Source organism: Culex pipiens, chromosome 3, assembly GCF_016801865.2.
Source record: "Culex pipiens pallens isolate TS chromosome 3, TS_CPP_V2, whole genome shotgun sequence".
Taxonomy (NCBI): domain Eukaryota; kingdom Metazoa; phylum Arthropoda; class Insecta; order Diptera; family Culicidae; genus Culex; species Culex pipiens.
Window position 1 is genome coordinate 173,341,252 of NC_068939.1, and position 12,892 is coordinate 173,354,143.

A 12,892-nucleotide genomic window follows, 5' to 3' on the forward strand; every position below is an offset into this window, starting at 1 on the left:
CCAGTCAAGAGGAAATTATGTTTTAAACATGTTATGCAAGTGGTTTGTGCGGTTTTTGATTGGCGAATCCATGAACTCTGTACAATTACAGCGCAGAATGGATGTAATTTTCCCCAGCTGCTGCCGAAACCACTTCAAAGAAGGAAAAAGTAGACGTGGTACGAGAGGGAGAAGGCAGCACCAATATGATTAGCCAGCGATGCGTGAAGCCTGTGGGAAATGGGAGGATTGTGGCCGAATTTTCTCCTTTCTAGATAAGATGAGCTGGAAGAAACGAATTTATACATATTAAGGTGGAAAACTGAAGTCAAGTTGTCATCAAGAAAGTATCAAATTCCAGTTTTCTGCAGGAATCGTTATTTTCATTGAAATTTAGTCCAGACTCGATTATACAAAGTCTTAAGAAAATTTAATCTTCCAATATTCGACCCGATTTTTTTTCATTGTCCTATTTTAGGTTCTTATGCCTAAATATGACACCAAAAATGCACCTATGTTATCTGGAAATTTGATATCCAAAATGGCAGTGTTGAAATATTGAGAAAACACGGTTGGTAATTTCACAGACAGTCAACCACTTATATATGAATAATAAGTGTCGCAGAACTCAAATATTGTGTTAAAAAAAAGTTTATTAAAAAAATTCGTGATCCATCGGAACGATTCCGTCCATCGGATAATCTAACTTCAGATAATCGAGGCTACGGATAATCAAGTATGGGCATTATTTGCAAAAATATCTTCATGTTCAATAACTGAGCAATACAGTTCTAGAGTTGTGAAAAAGGTCGTGTAAACATAGGAAACCCTGTGGATTTATAACCTTTAAAAAAGCCCTAGGCATTAATTTTCCATTTTTAAGAAAACTTGTCAAAAATCACTGCGCAGACTCAATTTGAGGGGAAGCATAAACTTTGGGGTTTCCAGAAATACGTGCTTTTCAAGTTTTTCAAAAATATGTAGATAGCAAGGTTGTTAAACGATAAAATTAACGTCGATAATATTTTCGTCTGAGGATAACGATAATGGTCATCGTTATCGTCGGGGCGATAAAATCGATTAATTCAACCTTATCATGTTAAATTTTCAATGCTTCCACAAAGAATATATTTTTTGAAAATGTTGAAAGTTTGAAATTAAAATATGTACTCAAAATTGTTCACAAAACACCGTTTTTTTTTCGACTAAACTCAAATTTTCATAATTTGCAATGATTTGCAATCTGGGTATACAACAAATTTAAATTTCATATGCTTCTGCAATTTAAGAGACTTTTTTTGAAAACACTAAAAATTTTACAGATTACCGTATTATTTTCGTAAATACTCAAATTTTGAGAATATGGGTATAAAACGAAGCATAATTTGGAATGCTTTTTCACTTTATCAAAGTTTTTTTTGAAAATACTAAAATTTTCACAAATTACCGTTTTTTTCGAAAATACTAAAATTTTCAAAATATGCAATATGGGTATCAAACAAAGCGAAATTTTGCATGCTTCATACATTCATTCAAATTGTGTATGCTTCATGTCATACAAAAGTTTGTGTCGTTCGATACCCATATTGCAAATTTAAAAAAAATGTATTTTCGAAAATTTACGGTAATTTGTGGAAATTTTCCTATTTAAAAAACTCTTATAAAGTGTTTAAACTATATTAATTCTCGCGACAAAATTTACGTATTTGAAAAAAAAACTATAATTAAGTGAAAAAGTATGCAAAATTTTGATTCGTTTGATACCCATATTGCTAATTTTGAAAATTTGAGTACTTTTGAAAAAATACGGTATTTTGTGAAAATTTCAGTATTGTCAAAAAACAAACTCTTTTAATGTTTACCAAACCAAGCTTCGATTCGTTTGATACCCATAATGCAAATTTTGAAATTTTGAGTATTTTCGAAAAATACGGTATTTTGTGAAAATTTTAGTATTTATCAAAAAAAAATCCAATCAAGTGAAAAAGCATACAAAATTTCGCTTCGTTTGATATCCATATCTTAGTAAAAGAATACCCATACCCATATTTAAGTAAAAGAAGTGAAAATTTAACATAATATGGTTGAATAAATCGATTTTAGAAAGATTTTAAAAATGAGTTATCGTCCATTATCGGCGATAGAGTTATCGAAATAATGATAACGATAGAATTACCGTTATCGTTATCGTTATCGAGCCTCGATAATTTTATCGTTAACAACCTTGGTAGATAGGGTCGAATGATTTTCTTTAAAGTTTGTATGGAAAATAGGGCCGGTGTGTCGCCATTGCATACGATCCCAAATTTGAATGCAATTTCTGGGAAAGAAATTTGTTTGGACGTTGTAACTATCAAAACAAAAGCGGTTAGTAACGATTGTCAAAAATCGTTTTTGATAAATAGAAGATGTCAAACTGTCACGATGGGTTTCATGGCCAATACTCGTCGATGTTACGGAGACCACGGGAGACCATTCTACATTAAAGCTTAATAAATTATGCATTTTTATATTTTACAGTCTTTTTTTTTAAATAATTTAAATAATTTAAATAAAATTATCCTCGTTCCATAAAAAAAGAGATTTTTCTTTTTAGGACAGTTCTCTGAAATTTCACCAAAATACCACGGTGTTTATAGATGGCCCTTTAAAAAAAAATACATAAAATCATCTCATAAATTTATGAACTTATAAGAGTTTTACTTAATAACAAAGGTATCATACACATTTTTAAAATAAATAACAATCAATAACTAAAATGCTATTAGGTAAAAAATATAAATCATAAAAAATCATGTTTAACAACAAACTTTTTCAATTTCTAGAAATAGATTCCTAAAAAAATAATCAATTAGTCTTCTTAAAAAAAATCCGGCTAACTTACACAAAGCAGCAATTCCAACAACATTAATCCAAATAGACAAAAATACAAAAAAAAATAGTGAAATTATTATCTAATAGTATGCTATTTAGAATACATTGCATTACGTTTAAATAAAAGCTTTTCAATCTTTTGTAATTTTTTTTTAAATTATGGGATCACAGATTGGAAAAAGAAATCAAACCAAGAGAAAACATAATTCATAAATTCTTTGATATTTTGTAAATTTGTGGTAGTAGCATTACTGTAAACGATTAGTAAAGCCTTTTTTTGTAAATCAGGCTTAAAAATTTAATAATATTTTCTTTCATGTTCATAAAGCTAGTTTTTCAACTATTCAATCTTTTAAACATTAAAAAAAGTTTGAAAACATAAAAAATAGCAGAGAGTTTTAGAACATTTACAAAATTTTAAACAATTATTTTAAACAAATACTGTTTTTAATGTTGCCAAAATTTGTTATTCACGTAGAAATAAAGCTCCAAGACGACAATTGAAGATTCCTGGGCAGACGGTAATAACAAAATTCATGCCATTTCAATAACAAATACTGTTAAAATAACAGGAAATGTTATGTGATCTTCTTGAAATATCCATTTTTGCATAAGGGTTTAGTAACAGTTTATGTTATCATAACAAAATTTATTATTGGTCTGATATTGGTTGAAAGTCAAAACAACTTGGGAAAAATATTTTTTGTTATGGAAGAATACCTCCAACTGTTATTGGGATGATCGGATTAGTTGTTAAAATTACAAAAAATAATAACAAAGATTTGTTCGAAGAATAACTAAAAGTGTTATAAGTCTGTTTTTACAATAACAATCCAATAACAAAAAAAAATCATAACGACGAATAACAAATCTTGTTATAAATAACATAAAATGTTATTGGTCTAGTATTTTAAAATATCAAAAAATGTTATTCCCAAGTTATTTCCATTTGCTCGGGTTGTTAAAAAATACCGTTGTTTGGGATTTTCGGAATGCTTTACATAAGAAACAACGCCACACTGTTCGATAAATAATCCCTGCATTATTATTTATTCACGGACCTCTTTTCCATTAATTTAAGAATTCTTTTTTCCTTAAGTTTTGTAACGCACCATATCATAACAATCATTTTCAAACGTGTCTTCCCATTTTTTTTACTAATTACTGTATTTTTCTGGCTAATCCCACCTTTTTTTATTAACCTAGCCCCACAATTCATTCCACCAACTGTGTTTTTGTGTGTTATTGTGGGTTGTGTTTTCCTTTTACCTTACAATTTATACAAATTTGAACATATTCTCGTTTCCAGTTCCTCTCTCGCTCGCTCTCTGTTTCTCACCCACACTCGCACAGCATTCATCGCATAAATTGAAAAAAATCTTTCCCCACTCCGGTCTTCCCTTTTCTCTAACTTGACTTTAATTTGTTAACATTCCTGTCGTACAATATAATTTCTTGTTTTTTTTTTTTTTCATTTTTGTTTGGCTTGTTCGTTTAGTTATATTTTACATCAAGGTTTATTTTTTTGATTTGATTTTCCGTTTTTCTTTCTTTATATTTTTAAAAAGTTTGCAGTCCCTTCCCCCCTAACTATTTACAACGGCTTAACTTGAATTGTGGAATTGTGGAATGGTTTCTTTTGTTGTTGTTTTGTGTTAATTTTGGCATATAAAAACAGTTTGTTTACATCTTTTTCTCAAGTTTTCTTTCTGTTTCTGGTTGTTTTTGATTTAACTAGGTTATATTTACAAACATTCTACTTTTTCGTCTTCTTTTTCTCATCGATAGTGTGTGTTTTAAGGTTACTTTTTAGTTGTTTTTTTGTTGTTCATTAGATTCAGAAAAGTGTTAGTGGTAATTACAGAGTGAATTCTAGGTAATTTTTTAAAGTTAAGATTTCTTGTTTTTTTTTGCTCGTTTTTCGTCAAAGATAGCTTTTTGTTGCTCGGTCGGATTTTGGTTTCGTTAGGAGTTTGAAAGTTTGTTCTCATTTGTTTGACTTACAAAATTTAGACTTGGAATTGGCGCTACTCCTCCTTTTTCTCTCTCTCTCAGTAGTGTTTCCGGGCAGACCGACTGTGGACTTCCTATCAGAACCGGGTCGCGTTGTGCAGTATCCGGTCGTTACTGCTGGCGCCGGAACTGGCCGCGGACAGCGGGCCCGGCGAACCGATGGCGTCCGATGGGGGTGGCAGGGGCAGTTCCGGCACGGTTTGCAGCAAACTGGAGGGCTGTTTGAAGAAGGAAAAGAAGAAATTGTCTCAACTTAGGACTGGTCACAGCTGTTGGTCGCCGTTGGTGGTGACGGCGAAGGAGATGGTTCGTTGGCGGGAGAGTCGTCGCGTGATGAAGCTGTTGAGGCCACTTGGACCGGGCACGGCCTGGGGAGCGTCACCGATGGACGGTCGTGGTGGAGCAGGCGGAGGTGGGGGCGGCGGTGTTGGTGAGGGTGGTGGCAAGGAGAACTAAAAGGGTAAGAAATAATGAAAAATAACATAACATGAAATAAAAATAAAAATAAAACTAGCTGTTAAAAATATTACTAGTAATAGACTGAACCTTAAAAAATTGCGAAAACTTCCGAAAAACTCCTAATCAATTCCAATAATTCTAAATTGAATAACAAAACCTCGAGCTCACCTGGGACCTCTCACAACTCAACACAACTCAGCCACAACCTTTCGTCACCCAGCCCGTCCCATGTGGTTGTGTGTGTTTTCCTTTCCCAAGAACCAACCTCGATTGATGGCTTCCCAAAGGCGTAACACAATCCAATCATGCAACGGTAATTAATCAAACTCATCAGCAAACCCCTTTTCTCTCTCTTGGGATTGCGGGTTGAAGAATAAATTCAATCTGTTCAATTTTTAAGCTTTCCCCCCCCAAACAAACACACACAGAAAAGTTTTCTTTCCCTCTCTAATGGTTTGGGTGTTTCCATTAGAGACGTTTTCCATCTTAAGAAAAAAAAGAAAAAGGTTGAGCTGTGAAATTACAAGCAAATTCATTTCTTAATGGCTCTTTCCGCACCACATGGAAAACATATAACAAAAAAAAAAAAACGAAGAAAAAAAAAACATTCAAAGTGTCATTGCTTGCCCCACAACCCGAGCGATTGATTGATTATCGTTTTGCAATCAGAGCCCAAACCGATGAGGGGAGTGTTGCTTGTTGGTAAATTTTTGCTGAGCTGTAGGATTTTCATTTCACTTAGTTTGAGAAAATTCGCCACCCCCTCCCATGAATCAGCAATCGATCTGTGGTTTGATGATTGAAAGGAAAAATGCATGTCTTTTTTGTCTTTTTTGTCTTTTTAGTCTTTTTAGTCTTTTTTTAGTCTTTTTTTTGTCTTTTTTGTCTTTTTTGTCTTTTTTGTCTTTTTTGTCTTTTTTGTCTTTTTTGTCTTTTTTGTCTTTTTTGTCTTTTTTGTCTTTTTTGTCTTTTTTGTCTTTTTTGTCTTTTTTGTCTTTTTTGTCTTTTTTGTCTTTTTTGTCTTTTTTGTCTTTTTGGTCTTTTTTGTCTTTTTGGTCTTTTTGGTCTTTTTTGTCTTTTTTGTCTTTTTTGTCTTTTTTGTCTTTTTTGTCTTTTTTGTCTTTTTTGTCTTTTTTGTCTTTTTTGTCTTTTTTGTCTTTTTTGTCTTTTTTGTCTTTTTTGTCTTTTTTGTCTTTTTTGTCTTTTTTGTCTTTTTTGTCTTTTTTGTCTTTTTTGTCTTTTTTGTCTTTTTTGTCTTTTTTGTCTTTTTTGTCTTTTTGGTCTTTTTTGTCTTTTTTGTCTTTTTTGTCTTTTTTGTCTTTTTTGTCTTTTTTGTCTTTTTTGTCTTTTTTGTCTTTTTTGTCTTTTTTGTCTTTTTTGTCTTTTTTGTCTTTTTTGTCTTTTTTGTCTTTTTTGTCTTTTTTGTCTTTTTTGTCTTTTTTGTCTTTTTTGTCTTTTTTGTCTTTTTTGTCTTTTTTGTCTTTTTTGTCTTTTTTGTCTTTTTTGTCTTTTTTGTCTTTTTTGTCTTTTTTGTCTTTTTTGTCTTTTTTGTCTTTTTTGTCTTTTTGGTCTTTTTTGTCTTTTTGGTCTTTTTGGTCTTTTTTGTCTTTTTTGTCTTTTTTGTCTTTTTTGTCTTTTTTGTCTTTTTTGTCTTTTTTGTCTTTTTTGTCTTTTTTGTCTTTTTTGTCTTTTTTGTCTTTTTTGTCTTTTTTGTCTTTTTTGTCTTTTTTGTCTTTTTTGTCTTTTTTGTCTTTTTTGTCTTTTTTGTCTTTTTTGTCTTTTTTGTCTTTTTTGTCTTTTTTGTCTTTTTTGTCTTTTTTGTCTTTTTTGTCTTTTTTGTCTTTTTTGTATTTTTTGTCTTTTTTGTCTTTTTTGTCTTTTTTGTCTTTTTTGTCTTTTTTGTCTTTTTTGTCTTTTTTGTCTTTTTTGTCTTTTTTGTCTTTTTTGTCTTTTTTGTCTTTTTTGTCTTTTTTGTCTTTTTTGTCTTTTTTGTCTTTTTTGTCTTTTTTGTCTTTTTTGTCTTTTTTGTCTTTTTTGTCTTTTTTGTCTTTTTTGTCTTTTTTGTCTTTTTTGTCTTTTTTGTCTTTTTTGTCTTTTTTGTCTTTTTTGTCTTTTTTGTCTTTTTTGTATTTTTTGTCTTTTTTGTCTTTTTTGTCTTTTTTGTCTTTTTTGTCTTTTTTGTCTTTTTTGTCTTTTTTGTCTTTTTTGTCTTTTTTGTCTTTTTTGTCTTTTTTGTCTTTTTTGTCTTTTTTGTCTTTTTTGTCTTTTTTGTCTTTTTTGTCTTTTTTGTCTTTTTTGTCTTTTTTGTCTTTTTTGTCTTTTTTGTCTTTTTTGTCTTTTTTGTCTTTTTTGTCTTTTTTGTCTTTTTTGTCTTTTTTGTCTTTTTTGTCTTTTTTGTCTTTTTTGTCTTTTTTGTCTTTTTTGTCTTTTTTGAGCAAAACAGGAATTTTTTAGGTACTTTTTTCTTGACCTTCTTCGATTTCAATGAAACTTTGTAGACATGTTATTCTACGCTTATATAAGCCATTTTTGTGTATATGGAGCCAGTTACACTCGATAATGACATTTGAGAAGGGCGTAAGTGTTTTAAATATTTTTGTATTTCGTTATTTAAATATTGCTGTATCTCGAAGCCGCATCGTATCAAAAAGTGGTCAAAGGAAAACTTGTAGGAAATTTGACGGGCTTTCTGAAAAAATACACTGAAAGAAAAAAACACGCCACTTTTATGAGATTTTTTGATTTTTAAGTTTAAAAGTCAAATTTGAAGGTAAGCCCATACATCCAATTGAAATGTGGCCAAAGGCAAACTTATGGGAAATTAGACGAGCTTTCCGATAAAAATATTTTCGAGACTGAAAAATCAAGTCTGTCATATAGAAATTGCGAAAAACCATCAAAAAACCTATTTTTTCAACATTTTTATTTTTAAAACCACTAACTTCACAAGGATTGGACTTAGGACAATGGTCAATATGGAGACTTTTATGTAAAATTGTCTGGAGAATCGACTCTCGTGTTCGGATTTTGAAAATTTTGATGTTTAGAGCACTTTTGAAAAAAAAAAAAACAGTATCAGTAAATGATTTTTGTATTTTTTTAGGTGCGTTGCTCCATCCTGCATTTTTCGTGAGTCTTTTTGTAACACCTTAGGCTATTTTCACAAAAATTTTGAACGAAAAAAAATCGTGGTCTCACCTTCAAATTTGACTTTTAAACTTAAAAATCATAAAAACTTCATAAAAGTGGCGTGTTTTTTTCTTTCAGTGTATTTTTTCAGAAAGCCCGTCAAATTTCCTACAAGTTTGCCTTTGACCACTTTTTGATACGATGCGGCTTCGAGATACAGCAATATTTAAATAACGAAATACAAAAATATTTAAAACACTTACGCCCTTCTCAAATGTCATTATCGAGTGTAACTGGCTCCATATACACAAAAATGGATTATATCTTTGGATGTCTTTTTTGTCTTTTTTGTCTTTTTTGTCTTTTTTGTCTTTTTTGTCTTTTTTGTCTTTTTTGTCTTTTTTGTCTTTTTTGTCTTTTTTGTCTTTTTTGTCTTTTGTCATAAAATCATAAAATCATAAAATCATAAAATCATTAAATCATAAAATCATAAAATCATAAAATCATAAAATCATAAAATCATAAAATCATAAAATCATAAATTCATAAAATCATAAAATCATAAAATCATAAAATCATAAAATCATAAAATCATAAAATCATAAAATCATTAAATCATTAAATCATAAAATCATAAAATCATAAAATCATTAAATCATTAAATCATAAAATCATAAAATCATAAAATCATAAAATCATAAAATCATAAAATCATAAAATCATAAAATCATAAAATCATAAAATCATAAAATCATAAAATCATAAAATCATAAAACCATAAAATCATAAAATCATAAAATCATAAAATCATAAAATCATAAAATCATAAAATCATAAAATCATAAAATCATAAAATCATAAAATCATAAAATCATAAAATCATAAAATCATAAAATCATAAAATCATAAAATCATAAAATCATAAAATCATAAAATCATAAAATCATAAAATCATAAAATCATAAAATCATAAAATCATAAAATCATAAAATCATAAAATCATAAAATCATAAAATCATAAAATCATAAAATCATAAAATCATAAAATCATAAAATCATAAAATCATAAAATCATAAAATCATAAAATCATAAAATCATAAAATCATAAAATCATAAAATCATAAAATCATAAAATCATAAAATCATAAAATCATAAAATCATAAAATCATAAAATCATAAAATCATAAAATCATAAATTCATAAAATCATAAAATCATAAATTCATAAAATCATAAAATCATAAAATCATAAAATCATAAAATCATAAAATCATAAAATCATAAAATCATAAAATCATAAAATCATAAAATCATAAAATCATAAAATCATAAAATCATAAAATCATAAAATCATAAAATCATAAAATCATAAAATCATAAAATCATAAAATCATAAAATCATAAAATCATAAAATCATAAAATCATAAAATCATAAAATCATGAAATCATAAAATCATAAAATCATAAAATCATAAAATCATAAAATCATGAAATCATAAAATCATAAAATCATAAAATCATAAAATCATAAAATCATAAAATCATAAAATCATAAAATCATAAAATCATAAAATCATAAAATCATAAAATCATAAAATCATAAAATCATAAAATCATAAAATCATAAAATCATAAAATCATAAAATCATAAAATCATAAAATCATAAAATCATAAAATCATAAAATCATAAAATCATAAAATCATAAAATCATAAAATCATAAAATCATAAAATCATAAAATCATAAAATCATAAAATCATAAAATCATAAAACCATAAAATCATAAAATCATGAAATCATAAAATCATAAAATCATAAAATCATAAAATCATAAAATCATAAAATCATAAAATCATAAAATCATAAAATCATAAAATCATAAAATCATAAAATCATAAAATCATAAAATCATAAAATCATAAAATCATAAAATCATAAAATCATAAAATCATAAAATCATAAAATCATAAAATCATAAAATCATAAAATCATAAAATCATAAAATCATAAAATCATAAAATCATAAAATCATAAAATCATAGAATCTTAAAATCATAAAATCATAGCAAATTTTCTAGTTTTTTATTTGCTTTTAGTGTTTTCGTATTTAAATCTGTTTTACAGTAAAAAATTGTGTTAATTTGGAAGGTGTAATTTTGGAAGGTTGAATATTACCTCTTTAAGGATGTAATTTTACCTCGATTTAGAATGAAAAAGCGACATTACAACAGAAAAGTGGTAAAATTACACATTTTCAGGGGTAAAATTTCACATTTTTTCTGACATATAAGATGTACCCCTTCCCAGATGTAATATTACCATGATTTTTTTTTCTGTGTGAAAAGGGTCTGTCGCTTACGTATTGTACTTCGTCAAAAAACGAATTAATTAAATGTAATAGTTTTGAAACTATAATCTTTTCAATAAAGTTAAAATAAGCTCAACTTTGTTATTAAAAAAAAAAAACTGAGCACAAAAAATCTAAACCCCAAAAAATGTAAAAGAATGCATCAAAGTAAAACCAATCAAACTAAAAATCATCAAACTGGCTTAGAACAACAAAGAATAATCCTCCCTTGGGGTCCGTCCCTAAACACCAACACAAAATGTATAAAAATCGCCCAAACTTACCGCTTCGTTGGACGACTGGCTGAGGCTGACGGGCGGGGGCACTCCACCTGCACCGCTGGCAAAGAGGGGCGGGGGCGGGAACCGATCGGTGCCCATGGACGTCGGCACGGCCCCCATCAGCCCGTACGAATGGCCCACGGAGACCGGCGGCAACGAGTGCTGCTGCTGGAGGCCGGTGTGCGAAATCGGAATCCCGGGCCGGGTGTTTGTGTAGACCAAATTTGTCGAATGGACCGCCGGGTGGTGCGCCAAATCAATCTAAATTGTGTGTGTTTGTGTTTTTTTTATTTGATTTATTTTATTGCGGAAGAGGGCGAGGAAGTTCGATTTGATGCGTTTTTGAGCCCCCGCGCAAACATCAAAGTTGCATCATTGTTTCAGCCCAGCAGGCGTGTTGCGTTGCACATGGAAATAAAAGGATCAGAATGAATGTTTTATTAGAAATTGGTTTGCCGTGAGGGCGTGGAGGTAGATTGCTTCCAGGGATTATTTGATGCCGAAATGGGTTTTAGAGGGTCCCTTGCCTCCAAATGGAATACGGATGAGTGGATTTGCCACCAAAATGTAGTTTGCAATGGTTTTGTTGCTCGTGCACTGTACAGAGGAAATGGGAATTACGGCTGCAAATTTGATGTGAAAGAAAGTAAGCTTTGTGGGACAGAACAAAATTCGAATCAGACAAAACTGAAATCTAAAATGCAGGTGACAAGCTTTATAACGCAATAAAAAAAAACTCAAAATGAGGAACTTTTATAACACTTTTAAAAGTTATCTCGCAAATTCAAAACAGTCAAAAATACGAAAATTAACGAAAATGAAGCAAAAGGCAACGTTTCTTTTGATCTTGTTATTACTAGTGGCTTGTTAACAGCGTTCCCTAGCTATTTCAGGAATAAAGTAGGAGAAAGTGGGGCAAGTGTAACAAGCTAAGGAACTGCTCGTAATAACTCATTAAAAACGTTAGAAAATCTGTCGGATTTTTTTATAATCATCTTATTCCAGTTCTTGACTAAGACTTTGATAGAACAAGTTTTTAATAATCCTGTTTTTTAATGTAAAAAATTGATTTTAAAATTTTTGATTTTCCGTACGTTCTACTCAACTAGTGGGGCAAGACGAATAATGCATGAAACAACAAGTTAATTTGCTAACAATTGAACTTTTATCACTTAGATAGAACAGATTAGAATGTATTTGAAACATTTCTTTCATTTTTAGAATAAATAACAATATTTTACTGAAAATTTGATCGTTTTTACAAAAAAAATAATTATTTAGATGATAAATAGTAAATTGTCATAATATCACTATATTTTGTATGGACAATTTTTTTAACAATTGTTTATCAGTTTTTAAGTACTTTTATGTATTTATTTCGCAATAAAATATGTTGTTGCAGCAATTCGTATCTATATATATATAAAAAATTTCGACGGTTTTGTTCGAACGCGAATCAATTCAACACGGAACGTCGGATCGAGGTGCTCTTTGTTGCGTTGGGTTCGTATAAGTCCAAGGAAGGTTTTTACGCTAATTAGTTGACACTTTGGCCACTCTGGAACCGATTCCGGAGCATCTGCAGATTGTATGGGAAATGAAACGAAAAACTACATTTTGGTCATAGGAGGCGTCAAGATATTTTCAAACAAATAAAAAAACAAAACGTCAAAACGGAAAAGTAAAAGATAGAACGTGGTAGAAAATACAGTTTTGAGTAGGATAAATAATCAATAAAAAGGTAATTGTTTGGTCAGTCGAAAAATTAAACATTAATTGACTAATTATTGTTTTAGTTTTTAGAAAA

The 12,892-nt window shown here is 29.2% G+C and overlaps 1 protein-coding gene across 4 annotated transcripts in view; it reads right to left on the reverse strand.

Moving 5' to 3' along the window:
• Window positions 1-4,285: 4,285 nt before the first annotated feature.
• The window catches only part of LOC120417046 (nephrin), a 392,997-nt gene continuing 384,390 nt past the window's right edge, over window positions 4,286-12,892 (reverse strand). For 3 of the 4 annotated variants that reach the window (XM_039578995.2, XM_039578998.2, XM_039578994.2), the window contains exons 17-18: window positions 11,089-11,346; window positions 5,093-5,318 (exon numbers count right to left, since the gene is read on the reverse strand). In XM_039578995.2, coding sequence (XP_039434929.1) covers window positions 5,130-5,318; window positions 11,089-11,346 — 447 coding nt within the window. In that variant the 3' untranslated portion in view covers window positions 5,093-5,129. The other variant, XM_039578999.2, reaches the window with a different exon arrangement.